Source organism: Phragmites australis, chromosome 7 (assembly GCF_958298935.1).
Source record: "Phragmites australis chromosome 7, lpPhrAust1.1, whole genome shotgun sequence".
Lineage (NCBI taxonomy): Eukaryota > Viridiplantae > Streptophyta > Magnoliopsida > Poales > Poaceae > Phragmites > Phragmites australis.
Window position 1 is genome coordinate 27,394,592 of NC_084927.1, and position 21,343 is coordinate 27,415,934.

The 21,343-nt window shown below is 43.5% G+C and overlaps 3 protein-coding genes across 6 annotated transcripts; 1 reads left to right on the top strand and 2 right to left on the bottom strand.

The window, feature by feature from the left end:
* The first annotated feature begins 5,626 nt into the window (after positions 1 to 5,626).
* Positions 5,627 to 9,906, top strand: LOC133923562 (endoglucanase 12-like). Its single transcript, XM_062368846.1, has 4 exons — positions 5,627 to 6,173; positions 6,791 to 7,098; positions 8,544 to 9,317; positions 9,441 to 9,906. The coding sequence occupies exons 1-4, from the start codon at positions 5,792 to 5,794 to the stop codon at positions 9,852 to 9,854; spliced, it is 1,878 nt and encodes a 625-aa protein (XP_062224830.1). The 5' UTR covers positions 5,627 to 5,791; the 3' UTR covers positions 9,855 to 9,906.
* Positions 9,907 to 10,762: 856 nt separating this feature from the next.
* LOC133924503 (ubiquitin-like-conjugating enzyme ATG10) lies at positions 10,763 to 12,598 on the bottom strand. 4 transcript variants are annotated; one of them, XM_062370079.1, is made up of 7 exons: positions 12,379 to 12,598; positions 12,102 to 12,297; positions 11,929 to 11,982; positions 11,791 to 11,850; positions 11,407 to 11,506; positions 11,226 to 11,323; positions 10,763 to 11,100 (listed from the first exon to the last, which is right to left on the bottom strand). In XM_062370079.1, the coding sequence occupies exons 2-7, from the start codon at positions 12,255 to 12,257 to the stop codon at positions 10,909 to 10,911; spliced, it is 660 nt and encodes a 219-aa protein (XP_062226063.1). In that variant the 5' UTR covers positions 12,258 to 12,297; positions 12,379 to 12,598; the 3' UTR covers positions 10,763 to 10,908. The 4 variants fall into 4 exon arrangements, with proteins under 4 accessions (XP_062226063.1, XP_062226064.1, XP_062226061.1 ...); XM_062370080.1 differs by having other exon boundaries at positions 11,791 to 11,844; positions 12,102 to 12,595; XM_062370077.1 differs by having other exon boundaries at positions 12,102 to 12,595.
* An 875-nt stretch (positions 12,599 to 13,473) lies between these two features.
* LOC133924505 (6,7-dimethyl-8-ribityllumazine synthase, chloroplastic-like) lies at positions 13,474 to 18,190 on the bottom strand. Its single transcript, XM_062370082.1, has 8 exons — positions 17,956 to 18,190; positions 17,745 to 17,866; positions 17,459 to 17,554; positions 16,260 to 16,355; positions 15,658 to 15,736; positions 15,151 to 15,197; positions 13,886 to 13,945; positions 13,474 to 13,805 (listed from the first exon to the last, which is right to left on the bottom strand). Exons 1-8 carry the CDS (start codon positions 18,074 to 18,076, stop codon positions 13,767 to 13,769), a joined length of 660 nt encoding a protein of 219 aa, XP_062226066.1. The 5' UTR covers positions 18,077 to 18,190; the 3' UTR covers positions 13,474 to 13,766.
* Positions 18,191 to 21,343: the final 3,153 nt, after the last annotated feature.

A 21,343-nucleotide genomic window follows, 5' to 3' on the forward strand; every position in this document is an offset into this window, starting at 1 on the left:
GGGGGCTTGAGCCCCACCTGCTGCCCCGTTGAATCCGCCCCTGGCCCCAGAGCGTACAGGGCCCTGATGTGTTGCATGTTGAACAGCCCGACGCGGCCCACGCTCTACATCCGCAATGACAACTGCGAGAGCGCGCTGCGCCAGCAACGGGCAGCGTGAGGAGGATGAGGAAGGGGATTGCGCGCGGCGCTCCGGAACAAGCTTGGATATCTCACGCTTGAGCTCAGCCTGGCCCTCCTCCAGCTCCTGTATCTTCCTCGCGAGCTCCTATGCTACCATCGCTCGAGGAGAGGTCACTACCGGATCAAATGGCAACAAACTGCAGCATCAGCAGCTTCGTCCGACGTGGCCCACGCACTACATCAGCGATGACAACTGTGGGAGGGCGGCGAGAGCGCGCTGCACCGGCGGTGGGCGGCGAGAGCGCGCTGCACCAGCGGTGGGCGGCGCGAGGAGGAGGAGGGGGACTACGCGCGGCGCTCCGGCACGAGCTTAGAAATCTCTCGCTTGAGCTCGATCTGGCCCTCCTCCAGCTCCTGTATCATCCTCGCGAGCTCCTCCGCTGCATCGCTCGAGGAGAGGTCACTGCCAGATCAAATGGCAGTAGACTGCAACATCAACAGCCTCCCCGAAGCTCAAAAGGTGGCCAAAAATGGCGCCTTTGATTGGTTTGTCGGAGGTTTCTCCAATCCAAGAGCCTCAAAAAGGCACCCTAGCAACGGGACATAGGCCGTCATCGCCGCGTATAGGAGGGGGCGGCATCGAGGCACATGGAGGTAGGGAGCAGCGATGCTTTGGGGCCGTGGGTGTCGTGATCGGGAGAGGAACGGGGTGGGGTGGAGGCAGTTGCGGCAGCGGCGGAGGAGAGGGCGGGGCCGGCCTGAGGTTGCAGTCTTGGGTAGTCGAGCGTGCGGCATTCCTTTTTTTTTGGCCTGGAGCGGGTGTCGAGGGGGTCGATCGATGAAGAAGAAGGGAGAATGCAGAAAACTTGTCGGCGCTGCGCGGGCTGGGGTGCATGTCGACGGAAACCTTGCAGGTGTACGCGCCAGGGACCAGGGCAGGAGCAACCGCGTCGGTGGCCGTGCGGTTGTCGGCGGACTGGCACAGGTGATGGCGGGGGAGGGGGAAGGAGAGGAAGGATAAGGACCGACGAATCGCCAAGGCCATGATCCAACGGTATATATTCACTCGTTGTTGGATCGGACGGCGACAAACCAAATGATGATGTGGGCTCACGAGGATTGAGAAATCTTACGCATTCTAGGATAGAGAGATAACCGGACACGCTAGGCATGCAAGTATATCACACTCACACCACACATATACATACACATCCACATATTTTAGAAGAGATTAGATGACTTGAAATCTCCAATACGTAAAAACGCACAATATATTCTATCCTAGCTAACCCCCGACTCAACCAAACGTGGGTGCGACATCTGCGTAACGCTCGAATGTAGGTGGCGCTCAACGCAGATGGATACGCACTACAACTAATGATCCTACCACCTAGCTATCAGAGATTTTTTTTTATTTTAGCTTTTTTGAAACTAATATTTTAATAACAGCACGTAGGCATCTAAATTTTCACAAACTAACCCCTTTTGTCACGACAAAGTGACTGGCGTGGCTCCCCAACATAGTCACACCATATTCATTGGCGTGACCAAAGTGATCACGCTGATGGAAACCCCGGCGCATTTACACGTGGGTTCGACGTGGCAGGTTGAGTCACGCCAAATTGGTTAGACTGACTCGGATAAACAGTATTTTCTGCAGATGAACAGTGTTTTTAGCGGTTTCATTGGTTCTCTTTCCGTTTTCTCTATTTGAGCAGTGGGGTTGCCGTTCTCTAAAATTCATGAAATTTTTTCTGTATGTCCTATAATTCATGATGAATCTATTTTAAAAGGATTCACTCAATACCCCATTTAGGTTTTAAAATAAAAAAACTCCAAAAATAGCTACTTTTAGAAATTCTAGCAATTTTTAGGGCCTCAAATAAATTCCCAAAAATTTGAGAAAATTCCCTAATATTCCTCTCATATGGCGTAATAATTTCTAAAATTATTTCCAATCCTAGGTTACTTGGTGAAAAAGTAAGTTCCTTTGCAATGCTCCATTTATATGCATTTTTATCATTTCATACTATTTAGCCTTATAAACGCCCTCTAAATAATTAGCAATTATGTTCGATTTTCCTCAAAATTTTGCTAGCACTTAATGCAACATGTACAGGTCCTATTTGCAAACATGAACAGTACCAGGTAGATTCAAATTAAAGTCATTTCATCTTTCTCTATTTGGACAATGGGGTTGCTGTGCTCCAAAATTCACTAAACATGCATTAGTGTGTCTAAAGCCTAAGTCAGGACTGAGGTCTTATCATTTCATGGCTAAAGCTGAGTCGTGTGGTCACTTCTTGTCTAAATCCTGACTCACGACAGATGTGTTGCCATTTCATGATTAAAGCTGAGTCGTGCTGTCACTTCGTGTCTAAAGCCTGTCTCACGATAGAGGTGTTGTCATTTAATGCTTAAAGCTCTGTCGTGTGGTCACTACATGTCGAAAGCCTGACGACAGAGATGCTGTGTTGGTGTCCTCTTATGAATAATGTTCGTCCCTGAAGGTTGAGAATTTGTTGTAGTTGCCTGTGCCTGCATGATTTTGGAGGTCCCTTTGCTCGGAGAATACATTTTGAGTGGGTGTAGAAGTAACATCTATCCCTTTGGTCTTAATACAAAGTCAAAGCATGCTTTAAGCATTCATCCAAAAAAAGCAAGCAATTTTTGTGTGTTGAACGGTTCATACAATCACATGATTGATGCTACAACTGCAACTAATGTTAGTCCCCGAGGTGCTGGTGATACAACCCCAGTCTGTGCCAGTCCCCAAGGTGCTCGTGCTACAACATTAGTCATAAGAGAACACTAGCACAAGCATTGGTGTGTCTAAAGCTTGAGTCAGGACAGATGTGTTGTCATTTCATAGTTAAAGCTGAGTCATGTGGTCACTTCTTGTCTAAAACCTGAGTCACGATAGATGTGTTGTTATTTTATGCTAAAAGCTCTGTTGTGTGGTCACTTCGTGTGTACAGTATGAGTCACAATAGAGATGCTGTCGTGTGGCCACTTTGTGTGTACAGTGTGACTGTGTGAGTCACGACAGAGATGCTGTGATGGTAGCAAGGTGTTGTCATTTCATGTTTAAAGCTGAGTCGTGTGGTCAATTATTATCTAAAGCCTGACTCACGACAGATGTGTTGTCATTTCATGCTAAAAGCTCTGTCGTGTGGACACTTTGTGTGTACATTGTGAGTCACGATAGAGATACTGTGCTGGCAACAAGGTGTTGTCATTTCATGCTTAAAGCTGAGTCGTGTGATCACTTATTGTCTAAAGTCTGACTCACGACAGATGTGTTGTCATTTAATTGTACCGTTACATGCTTTGATTTTGATCGTTCCTTGGATCTTCTTCCTAAAACATCGTGCAAATTTATGTGGCCCTACAGGTCAAGGTCCGAGAGGGGCCGCTGCCATCTTTCATGTGTAATCACTATCGGATGACTCCTTCCAATCCACAGTTAAACTACTCATAGATAATGGTTACCACTGTTTCATTCAATGTAACCTAAATTGTGTATAGATTCTTAATGAACATATCTCATGGCTTATACCTAAGAACATTAATATTGTCAATTGCCTACTTTCAACAAAATTGGAAATTATTTCCTAATTTAAATGTACGTTTCAAAATGCTTAATTCACCCTGTAGTCTCAAAGGCTATGGGTAGCCATAGCACTTAGCCATGTTTGAACATACGCAATTTAAAGTGTATTAGTCTTCCTAAAAATCATGTGTGTGGTTCGGCTAAAACATATTCTGAACTATCCATACAATAAATTTGGTAAGGTTTAGACCGCAAATGGCAATTTTTTTTGGCTCCACAAGTCACCTAAATATTATTGTTATAGAACAAATTGTAACATATACCAACATTCGAAATTGAATAATTCAAATTCTACGACTCTATTGGATGTACATGTTTGCAAATAGGACTTGTACATGTTGCATTAAGCGCTGGCAAAATTTTGAGAAAAATCGAACATAATTGCAAATAGGACTTGTACATGTTTGCAAATAGGACTTGTACATGTTGCACCAAGTAACCTAGGGTTGGAAATAGTTTTAGAAATTATTACGTCATATGAGAGGAATATTAATGAATTTTCTCATATTTTTGGAAATTTATTTGAGGCCTTAAAAATTACTAGAATTTCTAAAAGTAGCTATTTTTGGAGTTTTTTATTTTGAAACCTAGATGGGGTATTGAGGTGAATCCTTTAAAATGGATTCATCAAGAATTATAGGATATACTGAAAAGGTTTCATAAATTTTAGAGTACGACAACCCCACTGCTCAAATAGAGAAAGCGGAAATAGAACAATTGAAACCGCTAAAAGCACTGTTCATCCACTGAAAACACCGTGGCTCAGGCTGCCACGTTGAATCCACGTGTAAAGGCGCCGGTGTTTCCGCCAGTGTGGCCACTTTGATCACGCTAATGAATATGGTATGACTACGTTAGAAAATCACGCCAGACACTTTGGCGTGAAAAAAGGGGTTAGTTCCTGAAAATTTAGATACCCACGTGTTGTTATTAAAATATTAGTTTTAAAAAAACTAAAATAAAAAAAATTCGCTATCAGCTTGTTCGCCATCACCTGGAGTTGGGAAGTTCTGTTCAAAAGCTGGGAGGAACAAGGGCCCGGTAGTAAATTTTTTTTAGGAAAGGGCCCAGACCATTGCAAAAGATGAAGAGTCAAGATCTTGGGCCGGTTCTTGGGACGATTTGGTTTCAGAATGGACCTACCCTTGAGGACCAGAGAGGTAGACCTAGTTATATGGGCCGTCTTGATAAACATTAGGCTGGGTTTCGTTGGCTTTGGGTGCACGGTTTCTTAGGTTGAATTTTTAAATATATTTATTTATTATTAATATTACAAAATTAGATCACCGTTTGCAAATTTCATACGAATAGACCCCTGTTGCACAACCATGGGGCGGGAAGGGAAAATTCATCTTTTCATTGGGCGATTTTAAAAAATCAAGAAAATATTGTGTTACTTGGCTTAGACTTCAAAATACCATCCAAATAATAAAAAAAATGAACATATTTTGTATTGTAGAGGATGCTCTTTTCATGTGCTCCATAAAATTTCAACTCGCAAACTGAGTTTCATAATGAGAAACAAAAAAGATATAGTTTTTAAAAAACAAAAACTTGTCTTTTTCTTCTTATTGCACTAGACATTATTTATCAATAACTTTTAAAATATTTACTTAAAAATAAAAGGCATAGGTACAAATTTCTCTTGAAAAATACTTTTATATAATATTTTCATATATTCTAATTTTGATAATAGTGGTAATATCCAAAAGTGACTGAAGGAGTAATATCATAAGCCGCATAATAAAACTATATAACATTATTAACGTTTCACAGAAGATCCTTAATTCCGTATTCATACATACAAAAAATCAATTCAGCACAAACTCTATCTTTTTATAGCAGTAAAACAGGCTCTTGGGATACAGTGTTCGGGTGAGCAGTAACTCAGACCTCACCCTGCCAGCCGCGGTTCTCTGCATTCTGCAACCCACCAGCCAAGAACCACCTCACCGGCGACACAAAGGCATCCCGCCGGCCCTCGTTCGTGCGCTGATAGATCGAGCCGCCAGCGCGCGCAATCCAAGCCAAGTGACGCACCGACCGGGCGGACGCCATGTACTCGGCGAACCACTGGGGCGGGTCTTTCGAGATCACCACCGACGGAACCGAGGACGACGACCACAGCCGGAACATGGACCTGGACCGCGGCGCGATGTCGGCGCGGCAGCACCACGAGCTGGACGAGACGCAGCAGAGCTGGCTCCTCGGCCCGCCGGAGGCCAAGAAGAAGGACAGGTACGTCGACCTCGGCTGCGTCGTCGTCAAGCGCAAGGTCCTGTGGTGGTTCTTCTGGGGCCTCGTCGCCGCCTTCGTCCTCGTCGGCCTCCCTGTCGTCATCTCCAAGTTCATCCCCCACAAGAAGCCCCGCCCGCCGCCGGCCGACCAGTACACGGAGGCGCTCCACAAGGCGCTCCTCTTCTTCAACGCCCAGAAATGTGAGCGAACAAGAAAACGCTTCCTCTCCTGTCGATCTTCTCTTGTTTATGGTAGTACATCCGTACGAACGACGAGTTCTTTAATCGAATTTTCATAAGCTGGTCTTAAAAAATTCTAATTTTCGGAAGCTAGAATGAATTTCCCCAAAGTTCCTTACGATCTTTGATCGGCAGAAACATGTGCAGATCTGCCATCGCGTTAGGGCTTGGGGAATTTGCATCGCACTTTGCTTGCGCAAATCTCTAGAAAGGAATCGCATCGCAATTTTCATCGACTTGCCTTTTTCGACCACCGATGAGCGAAACCTGAGGAGCAAGCGCAAGCAACCCACGCGTACTAATCAGTGCACAGTACAATTGTGTTACAGCTGCAACCCCCACAAATGGAATGTTCTGTCCTGCTCTCTGTCACTATCACTACACCTTTGCAGGAAGCGACAACCTGATATGGACAAAGAAATCTCCCAAATCCCCAATTGCTCTTGCTGGGAATCATGTCACGTTCACCCATAGGCCACCGAGTTGATTCATTCTTTAACGTACGGATCAGGATGATCGGAAAATTATATACTGTTCTGTTCATCTGACTGAATTTGTGCCCCTCTTCTTCCCGACAGCCGGCCGGCTTCCGAGGAACAATGGCATCCCGTGGCGCGGGAACTCCGGTCTGTTGGACGGCTCCGACGCAAAGGAAGTGAAGGGCGGTCTCGTCGGTGGCTACTACGACGCTGGCGACAACATAAAGTTCCACTTCCCGATGGCGTTCTCCATGACGCTGCTGAGCTGGTCGGTGATAGAGTACAGTGCCAAGTACAAGACCATAGGGGAGTATGATCATGTGAGAGAGCTCATCAAGTGGGGCACCGATTACCTGCTTCTCACTTTCAACTCCTCTGCTTCTACTATCGGCCATGTCTACGCTCAGGTAACTAAAAATCTAAATTTTAAAGTGCTTAAATTTTCACTGGGAAGTTTTCATTACTTCTTTGTTCTTTGGACTGCTCTATGGAATCAAGAGCTTTTTTACGTTCCTTGAAAGGTACCATGAGGTACTAAAATTATAACTTCAGCTTGGTACGTGAGGTACTAAAATTTGGTATATGGGGGGGGGGGGGGATCAGTTTTTGATACCTCTCAAGTTATAATAATTGGTACCTCTCCAAGGATGCTAAAAAACTCATCAAGAAAACATGTAATTTTTTTTAACTGGCAAGGTGGCTCATCCTAATAGCGTGACTAGCATCATTGTAATATTTTATCACGATAACAAATTGGTCTCTTTAGCTTTTATAAGGTTGGTGTCATTTAGTTAAAAACACATATAAAATTAGAATGAGAGATAAAAAGTATGTTAGTGGAAAAGAAAATTCTTTATGCTATAAACTTGTACCCAAATCATATATATATATTGGTCGATTCGTATATATTTTGATTAATCCCTAAAATCGTGTGTCATGTGTAGACAGTTCAACCAAATTAGAATATGTCTGTCTTGCATACGTGTTGTGCTTTGCCTGCTGTCTGTTTGATGCGATGACATTGAGCTATACGGTGCTTCTTAATTTATTATCTTAATAAGAAATTTAAAATTTTCATTATTTTTCATTATGAATTTTAGCTATTGATTAATTGTATTTCTCATTGAATTTTTATTTAGGTATTTGATTTTTATAATAATTTGATTTTTTCTAAGACTATTTGATATGGATCTTTCTTTTTCTATTTTAATACCAATTTCAATTATTATTAATTTAATTTTATTTGGACTCTTTATTTAGATATTTTCTTCCCAAACTGTATGGAAATCAAATTGCTAATTTTTCATAATTTTTAATTCCGAATTTAGCTATTTATGAATTGTATTTGATATGGATTCTTTGGTTTAATATAGACTGTTTGATGCTTGTAACAATGAGTAGTCTAGATAATTTTATTTTTTTCGATTAACGTGGTAATTTTGTAACTTTGAAAACGAACATGTGGCTCCTCCTAACTCTTAAATAATAATATAAATAGATATCTGTTACAAAAATGTATCTTTCTCACAAAAATAAGAAAAAGTATTTCTCATAGAAAGATACTAAATCTTCGCTTGCTTCTTCTGCTGTGCGATCTAGAACATGACTGACCACAAGATCACATCGAAAAGGTACCCAAATGCTACACGCGCAGTAGTAAATTTTGGTCGCTATCTTAGCACAAGAGATTTTCTACCACTCCGAGAAATAAAGAACTAACTTTGGTTCGTACCTTGCCACGTTGGATTCGTAATCACGAGATAAAATATCTAAAACATATAAAGAATTCGGCAGTTTATAGTCTGTTACATTTTGTGATGTCACATATTGATCTGGCTCGTGCTTGCTCTAGGTGGGTCATGCGAGGATCAACGGCACCGAGCCGGACGACCACTACTGCTGGAATCGGCCGGAGGACATGGCGTACCCGCGCCCCTCCCTGTCTATCCCCTCTGCCCCTGACCTCGGCGGCGAGATCGCCGCGGCCCTGGCGGCTGCCTCCATCGTTTTTCGCGACAACGCCGCCTACTCCAAGAAGCTCGTCCATGGCGCGGCCACCATGTACAAGTTCGCGCGCGACTCGGGCAACACGCACACCACCTACTCCAGCAATCGGCCGGACATCGCGCCCTACTACAACTCCACCAGCTACTGGGACGAGTACATGTGGAGCGCGGCCTGGATGTACTACGCCACCGGCAACGACAGCTACCTCAGCTTCGCCACCGAGCCGGGGACACCCAGGAACGCCAATGCCTTCTACAACATCCTCGACTTCTCCGTGTTCAGCTGGGACAACAAGCTCCCCGGCGCCGGGCTGCTCCTGTCGCGGCTGCGCATGTTCCTCAACCCCGGATACCCCTACGAGGAGTCGCTCATCGGCTGCCACAACGCCACCAGCTTGAGCATGTGCATGTACTTACCGCGCTTCGCCGCCTTCAACTTCACAAAGGGTGGGCTGGCGCTCTTCAACCACGGCAAGGGGCAGCCGCTGCAGTACGTCGTCGCCAACTCCTTCCTCGCCTCGCTCTACGCCGACTACATGGAGGCCGTCAACGTCCCCGGCTGGTACTGCGGCCCCAACTTCATGACCACGGACGACCTCCGCGCGTTCTCGAGGTCTCAGGTAATTAACAACGCATCGACCGGAAAAATCATGCCATTAGCTCAACACTCCATTCGTTGGTTTCTGACGACACTGCTCTTCTGTTCTGTACGTTGTTCTGTATGTGGAACGTATCGCGAGCAGCTCAACTACATTCTTGGTGACAACCCGAAGAAGATGAGCTACGTGGTGGGCTTCGGCGAGAAGTACCCGCGGCACGTGCACCACCGGGGCGCGTCGACGCCGCACAACGGCGTCAAGTACTCGTGCAAAGGCGGGTACAAGTGGCGCGATAGCAAGAAGGCGGACCCGAACGTGCTCACGGGCGCGATGGTCGGAGGACCGGACAAGAACGACGGGTTCGACGACTCGCGCAAAGCCTACGGGCAGAGCGAGCCGACGCTGGTGGGCAACGCCGCCCTGGTGGCCGCCCTGGTGGCCATCACCAACAGCGGCCGCGCCTCAGGCGTCGGCGCCGTCGACAAGAACACCATGTTCTCCGCCGTGCCGCCAATGTTCCCCACCGCGCCGCCGTCTCCGCCCTCGTGGAAGCCGTGACAAATTTCGTCGGACGTTCAGTAGCAGGGGTTTCGAACGGTGGTTCACCGAGTCTTTTCCAGTGAAAGAGAAGCCAGTTCTGCCATCTCTAAAACACAGTAAACAGAGCTAAATTCTTGCTCTCTTCGCTCATAAGCAAGACTCAAGGAAACTATCCGCTCAAACAAAGAAAGGACTTCTATACACTACTAACTCGGACAAGAGACAAGATTAGGCGTACGATCCGAACTCTCGAATTCCATGCTACTTGGTAGGCCTGGGGTTCACCTTGACGTGACCTATATGGGCCTCGGCAGTGGTTGAGTAGTGCGCCTCCGAGGCCTATTACGGGAAGCTATTAGGCCTTCGAGTTGACCCATGCTGCACCCTGGTTTGGAACAGGCCGCGAGAGCAAGGCCTGGACGCATCAATATATTCCGCACTTGGCCCAGATATAGAACGGAGCAACAGCATCGAGCGTTCAGTTGTCTCTACTGTATAACACTAGTTTCTTCATGCGTCACATCTTCCCTCTACTTTTATTTTATCTGATAAAAACTTATAAAATTTAAATAATTTATCTATTTTTATCATCTATCATTTTATTCCACAGTAATCCTTACCGACTAAGGATATAAGACTTATTTTACTAATAAAAATAAATAAAGAAAAAATAAGAAGAGAAATTGGAATGTTACCTTCTCTTTTTTTAATCTCATCTAAAATCAAACTACAATATCACTCCCGATGTATTTATTAGATAATACTCACATAACGTAACCACATCTCTATATCTTAAATTTATACTTGATATTACCGAATCCGATGTTTATATTTTTGTTATAACACACGAGCACTTAACTAGTCTCGTATATACCCCAGTATGTTCAACAGTAAATACTCTAGCAGATGCAATGAAAGTAGATATTTACCACAAGTCCACAATATTAAAAAAATGGCAAGTGTAACCAGTGTCAGGAATATTCGTGACCTATATACATCACCAAATACGAGGTGAGAACTTTCCCTTTCAATCACCATACATACTGAAAATGAAAAAGGGTGAACGTGAAACCTATGAACTGCAATGAAGATCAAGAGGGATTTTCAGCCCTGCTGCCTGGCCAACCACGGATAACCATGCTGGTAAATATTGCAGCGATTGTTCCTTATCTGCCACTTCAGTTTCTTCCAGAAGTAGCTTCATCCAATCTCTGGTTCCACAGGGGTGCAAGGTGAACCACGGCCTGCTTAAGTGGGGATGCTCCTGCAGGAGTGCAAGGACAGTTCAATCATCCGAGTTTAGAGTGTAATATTCCAACAATTAGTGAACGAGAAACCAAAGATACATTTTTATATCATTGTCGAGAATCATGTGTTAACGATTCATACCTCTTGAGTAATAAACGCCCACTTTGATTCACTTAATACTTTGAGTGAGTGAGAGGGAAGGCGTTCTTTTACCTCATCTAGAGTTAGTAGCTGCCCACCTAAGTACAAGTTTCAGATGTTTGCTGTCACGTAGGACAATGCAAGGTAGTAAATATTCACTCGTGTTCTCAAATATACATACCAGCGTGATGACCCTGAAAGTATAGCACTGGAACCTTGTAAGAAAAGCTGTAGACAACATGGAAATCATAAACGTGAACATTATCACTAGAGCTCTGGACCTGCAAAGAGAAGGAATCATGACGGAGCACCTGTGCTCATAATAGATTAAGGGTGGTTGGGTCTTGTCTACAAAAAATAGCGTTCAGCACAAGACCCTGAGACCCAGAATCACACCCAATTAGAACTGCAGCCTTTATACAAGCTCTTCGCCAAAATTGTTGTACAGGGGAAAAAAAATCTGATGGTATGGCGACGGCAGAAAGTTCAGAGCAAGCTAATGTACCAATAGGCCAATGCGTGGGCCACGGAAACATAAATTGAAGAATGTATACTGAACATTTACCCAAGTATCATCCCCAACAATGTCTGCATCATCAAAATTTCCCCTCTCCTCAATCTGCTCCTGGTGGAACATTTTAGTTAAATGCCAGTACTTTGCAAGCATCATATCACTTATCATACAGGCCAAGAAACTACCCACCTGGCTTTCTCCACAACTGCGGTACACTCCTTCCAGGGCCAGATACCCCTCTACCTGCAAGAAAACAAGCAAAATCCTCAGTGCTCGCAACCTGAATACTAGTGTGAATAAGAAAACGGAGACAGGAAAAGGCTACAAGAAACAATACAGCAAAGGCAAATCATTAAGCACACCTCAGACGGCACCCCCATTTTGCAGCAGGGCTTCCATGTCCAGTCAGGAAGGGGATCGCTGACCTCAATCTCCTTCCACCTCTTAACCAGCGCCATCGCGGAGGCGTTGAAGCCGTCCAGAGACAAAGTCCCATCCAAAACAGGGGAGCCTCCCATTGCGAAGCAGGGGCAGACTCAGCGTGGCAAAGACAACTCTCTACCCTCCCAATTGGAACGACAGATTGAAAAGGATTCGATGACTCCAATCACAAGAACAAGACTGTTAAACAGTCCTCACCTTCCCGGCTCTCTCCCGCCGCTCCCCCTGCCTTGCCTCCCCAAGCGGCTGATCCCCAGCAACCCCACCCCGCTGGGCGCCCTCGCGTTGCCCCGTCGGCTTGGATCCACAGCCCGGGCGAGGGGAGAGTTCTTTCAGGGTTTGGGTGCAAGTGCAACTCGGACGATTTTTTTAATAATAGCATTTTAATAGATATTGCAAAAATAAAATTGAAAAATAAAAAATAAAAAATATTTGTCTCTCGGTACTTGAGTGCCGACGTACTATATGACACACATATAGCCCTAGGGAAAGGGCGCACGGTCAACACGTGGTATTGAGCTGGTCTATAATTTTTTATTTTTGAACTTTATTTTTACATTTTTCATTAAAATATTATTATTAAAAAAAGTCCTAACCCGGACCACAGGAGAAACTCTTCCCATGCGATCGGGATCCTCTGCAATTGGCACGGCAACTACAAAGAGGCTACTGTAGCCACAGTAGAATGCATTAAATCTGATCTGAGCCGTTAGTTTCACGATAGAGATCCGTATGCTACAGTGTCACTACAGTAGTGTGCTACAGCGTCAGAATGAATGCACAGGAAATCAGATTACTGTTGCCAAAATAAATGTGATCAGTTAATACACAGCATTGTAGCACCAGACTTATTTTTACTGTACAAACAGTTATCCTCTGCATTAATCCATTATTAATGCAGAGGATCCGGGTTCCTTTGGAGATATACTGAGACCGTTCGATCGACTAAAGCGGTCCAGATCAACGCGGAGGGGAGGGGGACGGGTCGCGCCCGGCACCTGACGCTGGGTAAACGGCGAGAGGCTGGGACGCGGGACGCCACCGTCCTACGAGCGCGGAGCGCCTCGCTGTGGCGCGGCGACGGGGACGGCGTCCAGCACGCACCGGGCTGCCCACCGCGCCATACCAGCGGACCCCCACGAAGCGCGGCGCAAAGCAGGGAAGCACCGGCGCACGGGCACTATCTATGCAACACAGATACGATCAGTTCGGGTAATACGGATGCATGCCACCTAATTTCATCAACCCCCAATGCCAACCAGATCAATAGGAAAGTTCAGTGCAGAGTTCTCATCCATGGAAACGCACAGCAATGCAGCTTTATTCATGAACATGTACCGTATTTGTTAACAATTATTCATGGGCTAAAATTTCTCACGGAATACAGTTGAACAAAATGTTTCTTGAGTTTTGCAAACCATCGAGGAGGGAAACAACCGATCAGCATCCGGACCAACCAATTTGGACATTAGAACAGTAGCGTAGATGCTAGCCTTTGCTGCCAAAAAGCTCTAGTAGCCAAAACTCTGATATCCGTGGACGGGAGGAAAGGTTGTCGCCTCGAAGAAATCAGAATGCACGGTGTGTCAGCCTAAGTGATGCTGAAACAGCGAGGCCATCTCAATCTACGTGAAATGATAGTTTGTCACATGATAATAGATCCAGATTTATTTGGACTCTGAATCGGCAACAGAAATTTACTTACAGCAGTAACAGCAGCTTCAGCACCCTTGTTTCCGGCCTTGCCACCAGCACGATTTAGTGCCTGCAAAAGTTCGGTCGGGCATTTTTTTCTCAGCTGGGAAACTTAGGGTGATAAGGGCAAATCAATGTGCAGCTTTTCAAAAGTAGTCAGATAACCAACAAAAGATCACACTATCTAGATGACAGTTTCATCACAAAGGAATGCATGTGTGAAACTTCTGCTTCATTAGTCAGAGCTATCTGGAGTTAATATTACTTTGCTGTCCAGGGTACGTTAGGTTTGTTTGTCCAACCTTGACCAATGTGGAACAATTGCATGCAGGAAAGGATTGGAGTATGCAGCACTGCTAGGAATGGAGAGGATCAATGTGGAAATTGATTTGGCCCCGGTGGTCTACGCAATCAAGAATGCTGCCATGGATAGAAGTGAACTGGGAGCCTTTTCAAGGACATTGGAAGCCTGATGATCTCTGATTTTACTACATGTATTGTCTCCATGTGCCCTCGCTTATGTAATAGGGTTGCAGACTCTTTAGCTAAGTATGGTGCTAGTGGAGTGGCCTCTGACTCGGAAGTATGTATGTGTCAAGCCCCCGATTTGTATTTGATATGGTGGCAGGTGATATGCCTGACACCACGTAATGGAACTACTATTCCGTCTCAAAAAAAAAAAAAAAAAAACCTCAACCACTAGCCTTGCCTAGCAAGTTTGGGCAAGGCAAAGCTTGCCAATGGATGAGCCAATTTGGCTCTCCCTCAAAAGCATGAAAATCCTTGCCCATCTTGCCCGAATTCAAATAAAGCAAGAGAACCAAACATACTTTCTTGTCCACTAACCTTGCTGGGTAAGACTAGGTAAGGACGGGCAAAGAAACCAAATATGCCCATAATTATTTCACCTATTAGCATGCGCAAATAGTGGGGAATATGCAATACCGTAAGTTAGCACATGGCTCGGGAACATGGACAGAATCTCGACACTTGGCTAGTTCTGGTTTCTACCAGCTGAAAATTTTCAAATTCAAAATGTCGAATCCTCGAAAATAAAACTTTTATTCCTTCTTCCAGATATAAAAAACAATAGTGGATATTCAATGGATGTTCAAATAGACATTGAATGGATGCATGACAGAGATCAAATAGAGACGAAATTTTCAAAAACAAAATAGTTTGAATGTGGCCCCCACCCCTCATTTAGGTTACTAAACAGGATCCAGATATACGAAACATTTGATAAGATGTATACATAACCAAACCATGAATTACCTGGTCCATATCTTCACAGGTTAGAACACCGAATACGCAAGGAATACCTACATCAGCAAATGTTAACTAGATGTAATCACCAAAAAATAGCCAAGATGAGCATATCACAAAATTTCATAGAACGTTGCGAAGTACTTTGAGAGCACCAACCATTTTCGATAGCTATAATAACTTCCAATCCCATACTAGTTACTCTCATTAATCCTTAGAAATATAATTCATAAACAAAATCTGAAGATATATGACACGTGCATTTCTCTTTAGCTACTTAATCATTAGATGTGTGTGTTTGCTGGGAATAAAGAATTGAACACATAAGAAAAGTTTCACTAGATATGCAAGATATGTTTAACAGCTCAATATTTTTACTTGACAGTCAACCTTGTTCGCAACAAGAAGAATCAAAGTTCTACTTAGGACTACCCCAGTTGACACAAACAATCTTAGCAAACCAAGTTTTCTACTGGCATGATACACGAGGAGGCATAAGAGCTGAAAGCAACATACCAGCAGACAATCCAGCAGAGAGTACACCTGATGCAGCAGAATTCGCAACAGCATCATAGTGGGTTGTATCACCTCTAATCTGCAAACAGTGTTAAAAAAGACTTCCAAAATAAAAAAGAACCAGCTACTTCTAAGTGCTAGCAATGGGTTTACAAAATACAGGTTCAATTGGGTATTATGACAAGAGCATCATGATCAGTGTGATTAAAAAGGACAAAAAGGGGAAATACTTAGATAACTCAGTGTTGTTATTTCTTCTTGGACTTTCCTCAGATATAAATAACAGATGCATGTGACATTTTGTAGCTCATCGTAAAACTAAAAGAGAAGGATCAGCAAAAAAATAATGTTTAAAGGGTAGTCTACAAAAGTGTACAAGTTTATTGAACTTTTTAGAATTCCTCATTTGCACAGTTCACAAAGCTGCATAATATTGAATTAGATGGGAATACGTTTAATAGTTATATATCTGGAAAATAACCTTAGAGGATCAAGATTACCATGGTGACATGCTACATGAACATTAAAAGCAAAATGAATGTAGAAAACAATAAAAATTCACTGCTGTAATATGGAGGTGATAGTAAAACTAATCAACTTACCACAGCTCCAATGCACAGAATGGCATCAAATTTTCCAGACTTCGCAAGCTTTTGTGCCGTAACAGGAACTTCAAAGCTTCCAGGAACACTAACAACCTAAACAAACAATAATTTGAATCAGAGTGAATTTTTCATGTTCTGAAACTTTTTAGAAGCATACACAACTATGCAAATCACTATAAAGGTAAGACCAATGTGCATACAAGTCGAAATTAATAGAGTAAATTTCACAAAGCTACAATTATTTGTACTTTTGTAATGCAAAACTACAACTTCTGAAACCTATTTTATAAAACTATAACTACTTGTGCTCTTAGTAATGCAAAACTACAACTTTTTGCCTGGTCCCACCCATCAACCACGCATTACTCGTTTCCCCCTATTATGCTGAAAATGTGTGGCTGACGGGTGGAAACAGATCAAAAAGTTGTAGTTTTGTATTACTAAGAGTACAAATAGTTGTAGTTTTGTGAAATAAGTCTCAGAAGTTGTAGTTTTGCGTTACAAAAGTACAAATAGTTGTAGGTTTGTGAAATTTACTCAAATTAATACATGGTGCAGCTTTATACGTGTGATTCTAACAACTAACGAAGGCTTTTATATGGAGAGCAGCATTCCTGTTCGAATACATATCATGCTCTACATTTCAAGACATTATTTATACAATAGTTCAAGTTATTTAGTACTAGACTACTGGTGATCAGCTGAATGCTACATCTTGTTCGTCAACAAACGTAGATCAAATTATCAAAATAATTCACATGGACAAAACCATGAAATGACCAGCTATCTACTAGTCACAAATAAACTCCACATTATCGATGAAAGAACACGGAGAATACTTAACGGTCCTCGACAAACTACATTACCCTTCTATTTGAGAATATTAATTGTGCACAATGAAATAAATAACGGACAGGTTGATAGAAATGAAACATTTAAACCCGGTCAAGTAGATTAGTCACCCAATAAGAGTTCTTTGCAAGGCTCATAAGCCCTTCATGAAAAATACTACATCTCTATGCCAACATCAGGAACGAGGGTGTTTAGTGTCGTATTGATACAACTATGCTCCACAGGCACACTAGTTTTTCATAGTGGTGATAAGCTATTAGGTCTAACATCACTTGTAACAAATTCCTGCATATCAATACGACACTAAACAACTTCAACTTAACCAGAAGAGTGAAGATCCATACTGTAATATTTTCCGCTTTGACAGAGTATCGCTCGAATGTCTCCAGGGCCCCCTGCAGTAGCAAGTTTGTCACGATCTCATTAAACCGTGCCACAACCTGCAAGTAAAGAAGGAACCATATAGTCATTGAGTCATGCATTCAAAGGTAAAAGGTGTTGAAAATACAGCAACAGCATGTCAGTAAGCACTGCAGAGCAAAGCCATGGCTTTTGTTCAGTTAGATCACATCGATGTTCCATCAATTCAATAGCAAAGTAGCAGGTGTTTCTCGATTAAGTAACACTCACCACCCCAAACCTGAGTCCCTCGGTGTTGGTCAGCGACCCCATCAGCTTCTGGTGCCCCGCGGCGGCAGCCACGTCCGGGCGCCGCGACGGCCAAGCTCGTGCGGTCAGCGCGGCCGGCCGTGCTGCACTAAGTAAAAAAACAAAAGGAGAAAGAATAAATCAGGACGAGTAGGATTAATATGGTGCAGCTGATTGAGGCGACAGCGCGTACGGAGGGAGGGGAAGGAGACGGCGGCGGTGGCGGCTCTCGGCGCACGCAGAGGCGCGCTGGGCAGCCGCGCGCAGGAGGAGGAGTTGGCGGCCGCGCAGGACGTCGCAGGAGGAGCCGCCATCGCCGCCGGTGGGCTGGGAAGATCTGGCCGGTGGCTGCTCTACTCAACGACTCGAGTGCGGCTGTCAACGACGTTTCCCTCTGCCCGAGAGCAAGATAGCAGCCGGTGTCGCCGTCGTATCCGGTGGCATTTTGGTCAAATCACAGCGTGTTTGAGGTTGGACGAGAGAGAATTTTTTAATAATACTTTTTTCGGGAATTTAAAAATATTGTACGAATTCGAAAAATTATAAAAATAATATACTGTCACGAGATGGTTCCGCGAAAATTAACTTTTCACGAGTTGGAGTAACGAGAATATATATTTTCGTGGATTAGTTTAACAAAAATTTAGTTTTTATTATTTCAAAATGTGAAAATATTTTTGTGTCTTGAAAGCGTGAAAATACGAAATTTGTCGCGGGCTCAAAATGTAAAAATGGGAAAACTAGTTTTATGGAGACGAGCACATGAAAACTAGTTTTCACGGAACGAGCATTTTTTAATCTTGTTTCTAGTACTGAAAATATAAAAAATAGTTTAATATTTTATGCATGGAAAAATTAGTTTAAATTCTTTGGACTAGTTCGGTGAAAAAATTTTGTCGTGCAAATAGTTGTCCGAACAGCATCATAGAGTGTTTCATTTTTTAAAATTTTTTGTTCGATGTAAATTTATTGATATTTCTTTTCTTTATTTGATGTAAAATTGTGTGGTAATTTTTTGAGTGAAATAACTTTAAGAGGGTGAAAAATATATTTTTTCAAACACCAGTAGTTTTGAACCATAATTATTATAAAACTCGGTATGGATGTTACATACACCGGTGAACATTACATTAGGCGTAGGGTTTTACGTCGTAACACGAATGGACCCTAAACATACATAGATGATGATAACAAATATTGGCATGTACGATGCGCCTAAACACTAACCTAATAGCGTACCGATGCTAAACCTAACATGGTTTAAGGTATGAAAGTAACTCGGGTTATAATAGATATTCTCTACTAAATGCATCTAGAATACTTGTGCTTCCTCATGGTATCGGGGCCCTCCACCTTAGCACGATGAGCCATCTACTGTTTCATTTTCCTCTCTGCTTCGCGTGCTTAAGCCGCGACGCGCTCCATCACGATATTCTTGATGCGCTCCTCCTCTTGTCACTTCATTCATAGTTCCTCCTGATGTTGCTTAAACTCGCGGCATACGTAAGTTTTTCTCCTCCGCCGCATCTCCATATCAACCTATTGCTTTTGGTGCTTATTTTTGCTTCATATCTAGCCATTCCATGAAGTCACAGATAGGTGGAGGAGACTAGACAAATGAAATAAGATGTGAGATTAGTAAGACAGTGCGTGAATTTGTATAAAAAGTGTTAGAAGAGTGATCTATATCGCTATATCGGTGCGTACTCATACGATCTATGTTGAGGTGGATTGTACTGATAGTTGGAACACATGAAGAAGTGACTGCCATAGGTGTAGGAGATATCTGAGACTCGCGAAGCTTACAAAGGTCATCACAGAAACACATCGGCGGTTCGACCCACTGGTTGATGGAAGTCTCACAATATTTCTTGGGTAAGCTTGATGGAGTTGACGAAGACATTTGAGTTAAGAGAGCTGTGGAAGGAATGGTGTATCCATGATTCAGGGTGGGGTTATTTATGATGGCTGGGAGCTGATGCATGGATTGAGTGCATAGGTATGACTGGGGGATGGAGTATGGGAGTCCTGTGCATAAGGACACTTTCGTAGGGATTCCTTGTGAAAGATAAAAATATTGTGGTATTGATGCTTGACACAGATTACCTATGAAAAATATTGCTTAGTGTGGTCATCTCATTCTACAAAAGTTCAGCAAAGAGTTATTGTTGTCTCTGCATGGAAGACAAAGAATCATATGAAAGCATTGATCTTAGAAAAGACGTATTGGTATCATGATAAATCTCGACTATTTCATTGGTGAAAGTAAATTACATCACATATAAAGCTCATCGTAAGCATTCATTGCATGTCTGTCACTACAGTACATACGGCAACATACACCAACTCGTACCCTATTCCTACACAATCTACGATAAGTTATAATGGCATGTAGTACCCATCGCCAAATAAAGAATGCCTTATAAAATGATAGATTATCGGGTGCAAGAAAATATCTATTGGGTTGGTGAAAAAGATGGAGGCTTCTCATCCAGATATTCCCAGTGAATCTCTTAAAAGTTGTAACCATAGGAGTAGAGTTTGTTGCACACATACCCTTGTGCCAGTCTAAATGCCATAGGCCCTGGCACAGCCGGAAGGACGCACACGCATTATGGAGAAACCTTGGATGTTATCGTATGTAGTGAGGTACTTATCCCATCACTTTGCGTTGAGCTCATGTAGCCTCATCTTAGGCTGTTCAACATCTGCACGCCTCATTGCCTCAGCCTCCTCGTAGTCATAGTTGATGTTCGTGTACCCTTCTTCGTTTGCGTACCATTCGTACTTACACCTAGGCTTATCAGACTGTTGGAGGGAAACATGTGAATTAGATGAAATTCGTAGCACAAGATGTCATGTACATTTACCTCACATCGGTACCAAGCAATTGTGGCAAGCGGGACGGTTTCTGACGTGTTATTTTACTACAGTCGCACCTTGGCATGTGTGCCTCATGCGCTTCTACTTGCAGCTCCATCTCCCTATTCTTCAGCTCTGTGTCTTCATTTCTCTTTCACTCTTTGTCCTCACACTTGAGTCTATCAAGGATGTCGCATCATAGCTCGTAAGGGCTCATTTTGCTCTTACCCTTGTTGGACCCGGACCCGAAATCCATGAATGAGATTGTGGTGGAGATGAAATAGTCAGTCTGTATGCACTGCACCTGGACCTGGACCCTTATATAGAGTAGGTGGTGGTGGTGGCTTGTGTTAGAGATATAAGGGAATCAAGCTATGTGTTGGAATCGAGTCATGAGCGCGTAGTCTAGCGAATAGGCTTTTCAGTGCTCCCCTAATAGGTCGATACAGTCTAAACTAATGAAATAGAAAGCTAAGAAAAATAAATAATCGTGCAGTAGTCTGAACAAAATACATTGACTAAGCATATAAGTAAAACAGAGTACGCCTCACCCCTACCCTAGCCCTACCCTGAACCCTATCCTGAGTCCTGCCTCTGGCACACTTTGGCCTACGCGCTGACGCTGGAACGACTGACTCCTCCTCCTCCTAAGGATGGTCGTATGCGGACAGTGTGTACCAATCAGGCTCGCGATGCTCATGTCTAAGCAACTGAAGACC

Excerpts from the sequence above, each read along its gene's own strand:
- LOC133923562 (XM_062368846.1), top strand. The coding sequence starts at position 5,792 with ATGTACTCGGCGAACCACTGGGGCGGGTCTTTCGAGATCACCACCGAC. Across the intron at positions 7,099-8,543 it reads TCGGCCATGTCTACGCTCAG|GTGGGTCATGCGAGGATCAA; the intron begins GTAACTAAAAAT and ends TGCTTGCTCTAG. Across the intron at positions 9,318-9,440 it reads GCGCGTTCTCGAGGTCTCAG|CTCAACTACATTCTTGGTGA; the intron begins GTAATTAACAAC and ends TATCGCGAGCAG.
- LOC133924503 (XM_062370079.1), bottom strand. The coding sequence starts at position 12,257 with ATGGGAGGCTCCCCTGTTTTGGATGGGACTTTGTCTCTGGACGGCTTC. Across the intron at positions 11,983-12,101 it reads AAATGGGGGTGCCGTCTGAG|GTAGAGGGGTATCTGGCCCT; the intron begins GTGTGCTTAATG and ends GTTTTCTTGCAG. Across the intron at positions 11,507-11,790 it reads TTGTTGGGGATGATACTTGG|GTCCAGAGCTCTAGTGATAA; the intron begins GTAAATGTTCAG and ends TTCTCTTTGCAG.
- LOC133924505 (XM_062370082.1), bottom strand. The coding sequence starts at position 18,076 with ATGGCGGCTCCTCCTGCGACGTCCTGCGCGGCCGCCAACTCCTCCTCC. Across the intron at positions 17,867-17,955 it reads CGTCTCCTTCCCCTCCCTCC|CACGGCCGGCCGCGCTGACC; the intron begins GTACGCGCTGTC and ends TACTTAGTGCAG. Across the intron at positions 13,946-15,150 it reads CCTGTGAAGATATGGACCAG|GCACTAAATCGTGCTGGTGG; the intron begins GTAATTCATGGT and ends GAACTTTTGCAG.